General features: G+C 43.3%; 1 protein-coding gene across 1 annotated transcript in view; it reads left to right on the top strand.

Moving 5' to 3' along the window:
• The window catches only part of SLC25A21 (solute carrier family 25 member 21), a 500058-nt gene that overhangs the window by 488250 nt on the left and 3781 nt on the right, over positions 1–8027 (top strand). Inside the window, exons 8-9 of the mRNA XM_059373107.1 lie at positions 4626–4807; positions 5774–5826. Of these exons, the coding sequence (XP_059229090.1) occupies positions 4626–4807; positions 5774–5826 (235 nt within the window). The remainder of the gene's footprint in view (positions 1–4625; positions 4808–5773; positions 5827–8027) is intronic.

The raw sequence follows: 8027 nt of genomic DNA, 5'->3' as shown, positions 1-8027 counted from the left end.
ATGAGGGCTCAATCCCAGGACCCTGAGATCATGACCTGAGCCGAAGGCAGAGACTCAACCTACTGAGCCACCCAGGCACCCCAAAGAAAGCTTTAAAATCCCTCCCAGCATGTCCAGAACAACCCAGTGCATCACTTACCCAACCCAAGGATACAAAGAGATGATGAACCATCTCAGACTTTCTCAGACTTTCATATCCATCAGACTAAATTTGGAGGACTGTTTAAACAGATTGCTGGGCTCCATCTCCATATAGGCCTGGGCTAGAATGCCAATTTGTATTTCTAATAAGTTGCCACATGGTACTGATGATGGTGGTTCAAACACCACACTTTGAGAACCACTGAGTTCATAGAAATGGTTGAAGTATGAGCAACGTGTGCAGAAATCTTTCCTCAAATTGAATCGCCTGATAACCCCTGTGAAAATGAGGACTTTCTTTTTTTCAGCCCTAGCGTTTTCAACCCTGAACTCCCCTCTTCTTTATGAATTTACTGGTAGGGGAAATCGTTTCATGAAGTTATTTTTAAGCTTCTTTGAGTGTGATAAAATCTATAGACACTCTCTGCAAAAGGGTCCGTATACACATACACAGAAGCATTGCTCACGATTTCAGGAGGTGCTGGGACCCTTCTCCCACCAGCCCACCCACTAGCCCTAAGGAGTATCAGTAGAAAAACTATGACCTGAAGTAAAGTCTTAGGCTCACGTGGATGTAACAAAAATTCCCTTCTTATACTTAACCTTTCAGTTAATTCATTTTTAAAGCAGGAATAATAATAATGTTCTTCCATCAGTTTGTGAAGATTAGCTGATGTAATACATGAAAAGGCATAATTTGAAAACCAGAAACACTAAGTATTGCCTTTTTTGTCTCTCCATAGTCTTGCTACAATAAACTCTCATTCTTGAGGCAAGTGGGTGCCTCTCCCTACTAAGGAAAGATCGGGAAGTATAAGAAAGAAGAGCCCGAAGTGTACCATTTCAAGACCTTACTTACTCTACTCCCATCACAGTCTTCTGCTAAAATCTGGTCACAGGCTGCCAAAGCATGGTTCTGTCTGTGAGTCACTGAGCAGTGCAGTCTAGGCCTGACTCTATGACCCGAGAGTCTCAATTTACTTGCCCTGAAATACTCCACTTTGGAAATGTCCAATGCCTTGTTAAGTCCCCATGTTAATACCTCCTGGCAGAAAGATACAAATGTAAAGTTGTTAACAGAGGTTTTTTCTAGGCTAGAAGATGTTGAGTCTTGAGAAATAGTGATTAAGGATTAAGCCTGATTCTCATTATTTCTACAAAAGTAAATAAATACACTGATAGACCAAGCAGGGGACATTTATTTAGCACCTACTGTGTACACTGTGTAACAGATGACACTGAAAGGAGTAATACATAACATGTGTTCCGATGCTATGCCAGGTCACAATCCAGCAGGGAAAATAAATACATGCAAAAATAAACCAAACATACAGTAAGCCTTGGCCAGGGCAAAGACTGGTTCATACAGAGATTCAAGAGTACAGGAGGAGGGAGAAATCAGTTTTTACAGGGATGCATTAAAGTGTCCTGGACGCAGTGGGATTTAAGCTTGTCCCTAAAGGAGGAGTAGGACTGCGTTAGGTGACTATAATGGAGAAGGACTTTATAGGCTATGGAAGTAGTTTGAAGAGAAGAGGTAGAAAAGTACTTGGTTAGTTTGCATAATTATGATTTAACCAGTGTGACTCTAGAATGGGGGTGGGGTGGAGGTATCAAACTGGAGGCCAGAGATATAAGTTGGAAACATGTTGTGGGAAAGAAACCAAAGGCCAAGTGAGGAGCTTTGGTTTTACCCGCCATGCAGTGCAGGATTGAGGGTCTTTGAAACCACAGGCAGATCTGTTTTCCAAGAAGAGAGCTGGTGCAAAAAGCAAACACACCCTGGTAAGGTGAGGGGAGCCTGAGCTAAAGCTAGAGCAAGGGGAGTAGCCAGGGGGGCACACAGGGGAGAAGTGTGCGAGAGGCTGCATTTTGAGAATGGTTGATGACACGTAGTGAGGGGGACAAAAAAAAAAGGGCAGAGGCAAGCTGAGAGGGCTCTCCTTAGCACGCCAAACCCCAAGCAGGTTTGCTGCATAGAGCAGACCATGGGCTCTGAGGAAGAAACTGGCTGAGACGCCGAGGACCAGGTGATGAGGAATACCTCCTTGCTGTTCCAAGAAGAATTTTGTCCTTCCTAGAATGCCCAGAAGGGTAGCAAGTGACCATCTGGTTGGCCCGCACGGAATACCAAAATCACTAATGCCTGGACATGGGTCCCCAGCCTGGCAGCTTCGGAAGTCCTGGAGATCTTTTAAAATAACTTTCAGGCCCTTTCCCATGTGACTTTGATCTGGAAACCTGAGGTGGGGGCCCAGGCATGCATATTTTGTAAAGCTCTCAGGTGACTGTGATGCACATCTGGTTTGGGGAACTGCTGTGGTACCTATTAGTTAAGAGAAATGTCTAGAGACCCTGGTTCGGTCCATACTTGTGCAGATGGAGACTGTGATGAGCTGAAGACGTAGGCTTCATTCTCCAGCAGTGTCTCAAGCGCAGTGAGCTCCATTGAATGTCTTGGGAGGGAAACCCGTTCTCCAGCTCTGGGCTCCAGTGAACACATCGGGAGATAGGACAAGCTGCATGCTTGATGGGGTCCTTTGTCTCAAAAGGACAAGGTGCATACAAGTCATCCTTTCCACCCTTGTCTTCAACTGAAAAAGAAGCATTTGGCTATGTCACAGGGACACCATCAGAGAGTCTTATTACGGGATGCTTTGAGACTTTGGAAGACAGGCTACATAATAATGTTATCCATTTTCTGCCAGGCTTATACAACATTCGTAGTACTTTCACTGCTTTTAATGTTTTTTTGTTTCTCAGAAAAACAATGCAGGACAAAGTTAAGGCGGGTGTTAAACTTCTGGACATGGACTTGTGTGATTTAGTGCCTTGTGTGAGGTCACACAAAGCAGAGCCAGTCCTGAACCTGCCATCCTCCTGTGCTCCAGCTCTGCTTCTGGGCCCTAACAGAGAAGGGTAACATAAAGGCATTTTTCTCTCCTTGTAAAAGAGAAAAAATGGGGGGAGGGGGAATTATTTAAACACACCTCACTCATACTGCAATCACTGCATTGTTTTTCCTGTTGAAACACCCTGTTGGTTTTTAAATCCCTTTAAACCTACCCGGCACCTGTATGGCCCAGATCCAAGAATTATTACCGAACCTTTCACTTTTTATATTTAGCCACATAGGGGTTTCTGTGATGGTATCTGGCTCTTGATTCAATTGAAAATTTCAGAGCTTCCAGAAGTTTTCTTCTTCCATAGAAGCTAGAAGCATGCAAAATGCTCAGACATGATTTCATAATTTTTTTATTTTTATTTTAATCAAGTATGTCTCTCCACTTCCCTTCTCCTGCTGGGCAAAATGGTATCTTGGCATCACCCTGTATTGTTCCTGTGTGAAGATGGTCCTGAAATATTGACCGAAAGAAAGAAAGGGCCGAGGAGGGATGGGGGAGGGGTGGGTAGTCTCCATCAGCAACTTATGGTTTGTGGGATGACCTCTCTTCAGGGCAAGAACCAAGGCTGAAAACGTAATGAGAACTTCCCTGAAAATTCATTATAACAAAGCATAATGTGAGCTCACTGGGCACAAAAATAGGCTAAAGGAAAGTGACTCCCACATAAGACCTAATTAAATACTTTGATGTCAGAAAGCAGAGCAGGGAGGGGTGGAAAAAATCAAATCAGACCAAAGTGAAGGACAGAAATTCAAACGAAAAGAAGAAAGATTTTTCTCTTTCTCTCTCCCCCTTCCATCTCCCCTACCTCACCACTCCCCCCCCACCCCGCCCCCAACGCATGGCCTCTGTCTCTATGCCTCTGTCTCTGTCTCTCTCTCTTCTTCCTTTGCCATGAAGGAAGAATAAGATTCGGGGAACAATAGGTTGTAAATTCTTCAGCCAATTAGTCCCGTAACTTACTACTGTTTATAATGCACAGAATGTCACAGGCTGTTTTGCAAACTCCCCGAGTTGGTTTGTTAATAACAGGAAGCTAGCACTTCTCAGTACAGTGGATCAGCTACACGTGAAAATAAATGCAAAAAACCTGGAGGGGAATAGCAGCAGACCAAGAGTAGCCTTGATTTAATTTAACATTTGGGGGTCCGCACACAAATGAGCATTTTAGTAGGCTTCATGGTGGAAGTTGCTGTCATTTGTAAAATATTCTGGCCAATTAGCTAATAGTGTGCTTGGATTTCTCCTGTTTTGATACAGTAATACTAAGTACATTGTGAAGCCCAATTATACAAATCATCCCCATATGCTATACCAGTCTTTCTTTATGAACTGTGTTTATAAATCCTGTGTGAGGAAATGTGTACTTCAGCAATTTAGACCATGTGTAAAAACATAGCCAATGGGATTGTCAAGAAAACAAGTTCCAGCCTAGGAAATCCCAATGTGTTCCGCTGGAATAACAGGAGGGTGCCAGGGAGTGCAATGCTCTGCTTAAATACATATTGCTTTATAGTGTTTAGCCAATTTAGGGGCTTCCGCTTCCTTCTCTGTTACTTTATTCTTCTTTTCTTTTAGGATCCAACCTTGGAGTTTTTGAGAAAATTTGGGATTGGTCTTCTCTCAGGCACAATAGCCTCAGTCATTAACATCCCTTTTGATGTTGCCAAAAGTAGGATTCAAGGGCCTCAGCCAGTTCCTGGAGAGATCAAGTACAGAACCTGTTTTCAAACAATGGCAACAGTCTACCGGGAAGAAGGGTAACGTTCTTATTTTAATAAATGTGCAGGACTCGAGTACAGTTAAAAGCCTAGCCTATTAACATTTTGCTGAGAGCCATTAAGATCTCCTAAATCGTGTGTGTGTCTGTGTGTGTGTGTGTGTGTGAGAGAGAGAGAGAGAGAAAAGCTATCAAGAATGACAAACTTCGAGAGATAATTCAATGATGAAAGTTTGGCAGCATGTTCCTACACCATCCAGAACCCTCCAACCACCATCATACAACCTACTGCGTGTTTGTCCTGGAGCGCCCGGATAAACCTTTTCCTGGGCAGTTTGCATAATATGCTGTAATACACCCTGTTCATGCGTGGGCAGGAGAAGGATTGTCATCTAACTGTAAACCCAATCAAAATGTTGCCTCATTAGAGTCTCCTGGGAGAATTAAACATGAGAGTTCTGTGGAGTCATTTTCTTTATCCGAAATACATGCTTCTTTCTGCTCGTCTTTAAGTGTTATGTCCATCTCTCCAGCCCTCTTCACTCAGATCTTATTCTCAAGTAAACGAAGAATCTTCTGTTATTTTGATCTACACTAAGTCATATTTCCTTTTGTGAAGACCGAGTCTGTGGTCTTTTAAATTCAATTACAAAAGTCATTTTGCCTATACACACAGCTGTCATGAAAGTAGGACCTATGTTCAAAGCAAAAGCCATCTCACTGAGGAAAGTCATATTTCTGGTTGGACATGATCAGCATAGCTTGGGCAATATTCATTAACCCTTTCTTTTTGTCCAGTCTGCTGCAGAAAATATATAGCCACATATTGCCTGGTTTGAGATAGATGTGATTTCAAATAAATTTTCTTAGAGACCCTGGGTCAACATCTCAATGAAGCTGGTCCATTCTACTTTCAAAATTCAGAATTCAGAATTCAGAATTAATTTCAGAATTAAGAATTCGGAATCCAGAATTAATGAATGTTCTCTTTCCCTTGCTATTATAGGATTTTCGCTTTGTACAAAGGCCTGCTTCCCAAGATTATGAGGCTTGGACCAGGTAATGATGTTTTTATTACTTCTATCCTTCCTTCCTTCTTTGTTGTTCTAGTGCCTCTTTTTTAATTCCTGTCGATCAGCAACATGATGCATTGATTGCACTGTGAAAGATGGAAACCTTGAGGATACAAAGTTGTCAACAAGTATTCAAGACACTGAAGGCAACCATTAGAAATGTTTTCCACCTTTGTTTATGAGGTACTATTTAAGACTTTGCTGGAGGCTGATAGAAGCCAAAGCCCAGCTTAAGTCAATAGGAAGGGATCCACAGCCAGTTGGAGTTTGAGTGAGCAAGGAGGCTGTGGGGGGAGGATTTTCACTGAGGGAGGGATCAGCCGGATAAAACTCTCCTGATGCCCTCCCCCCTCATCCCGGAAGTTCATTCTTGTTCCTGCCTCAACTTCATTTCAAAAACAAAAAGGAAGTGTAACTTGCCTCCATGAAGCAGGAGCCACTTCTCCTCACTGTCACCTGGGAGGCCTGTGGTGAGTGCTGCGACCTGGCACTCACCTTCCGGGCCTCTGTGGCCATGATGGTGGAAGCTTCTGGCTCGGGGCCTTACCTCCAGATGCCAGCCCACAAAGAAACTGGCTGCTGTTCCCACAGGGAGAGTCAGCTGCCTCTGTGTCAATAGATAAGAACATAACTACTGCAGACCCAACTGCCCGGGCAAACAGTCTTGGATTATAAGCAACCCCATGTCTAAGCACAGAAGTAGGCACCAGCCCTCGCCTGTCTTTTTACCAGGCCACACTCACCTATGTAGGTGTCCTGGTATCCTCTCCCAGAAGCTTCCCCTGCTCCTCTCCCCTCCCCATTCCTCCCTTTTAACACCCCCAGTCCTCCTGCCCTACCACACTTACACAGGCACATTTACCATCATTGAACCTCAGCCCAGTGAGCCAGCATTTCTACCAACCTGAGGCAGAGGACAGCTCACCCTTTCATGGATTTACAGAACACTTCCACAATTCCCAGTCCATCTAGCCCCACCTTTCTAGGCATTTAAGCACAGATTTTGCTTCACATTTGAGATTGAGACTTACCCCCTGTTAGTCATGGGCCCATGTGTAAAAACAAAGCCAATGACAAAGAATATTGGTGATTTGGGGCAACTTGCTCTGTGAGCATGTGGTGTTTTCCCTTCACCACACAGTAAAAACCCTGCTGGTAGACCTAGTATTAGAGGAAATCATAGGAATGACCCTAACCCAGCTTTGTCAGGAGGGGATGGGCCTGAAAAGAGTGGTGATCAGGGAGAGTTTACCTAAAACAGTAATTGACTGGAACCTTAATCCAAAACTCTTAAATAATCTGACCCCAAGTTTTGTTAGAGGCTTGCAAATGTTTGGTTGGCTTTTTAAATGTTTTTGCATGAGGTGTCCTTAGATGCTGTGGTGTTAAATACAATGAAAAGGGTTGTTGTGAATGGACTGTCCAGGCTAAACAAAACTGTGAATGACTGGAAATCTCCCTCAGGGACCTGGCCTCCACTCACATGGAAGTCCCCCAAACACGCAAATCCCAGCAGCTTTAAAGGAAAGAAAGGTAGAGAGGAAAGTATGACATTTGACTTAAGGATAAGATTGGTTTTTTTCAGAGAGAGTAAAAAAGTGAAAGAAAGTGTGTATCTGGGATTTTCATCCTTCGTTGTAGGAAGCATCCCATCTTCTTTTTCTAACAGCCTAAGCCGCTCCATGTGGTTCACAACGAGTCACCTCCCATGAAAGGAGGCTCTGGAAGTCTGTGGTTTAAACTCCAAGTATCACCAGGCAGAAAACTAACCCACTTCTGCATGTTCTTGTCCTACGCTGAGAACAGTTAATAAGAGTAAATACAGCAATTACATAGGTAGTAACAACCCTCTCCTAGTGGGTCTTTTCTTGTTTGCCAGAGTGCCAAGAGAGCTTCAGAAGCTATGAGGGCTCTCACAGAGTATCTTCATGGGTTAAAAATGAAAATTACAGGCAGATAATTATCTTTGGTATAAGGTTACACAAACATGTGTGGCCTGTATATTAAAACACACACACACACAGAGCAGTGTGTACACAAGAACGAAGATCAAAATCGAGTTATATTTCTTTTCCTCAGAAGTCAATCTTCTATTCATGCAGCCCAATCTTCTTAAGGTAGAGCTCAGGATATTTGTTCACATCTTGATTTTGTAGTATTTTTCACACAGACATGAGAGGATAGGTA

The sequence above is a fragment of the Mustela nigripes genome, chromosome 13 (genome assembly GCF_022355385.1).
Source record: "Mustela nigripes isolate SB6536 chromosome 13, MUSNIG.SB6536, whole genome shotgun sequence".
NCBI lineage: Eukaryota > Metazoa > Chordata > Mammalia > Carnivora > Mustelidae > Mustela > Mustela nigripes.
This window is presented reverse-complemented; position numbering and strand designations above follow the sequence as displayed.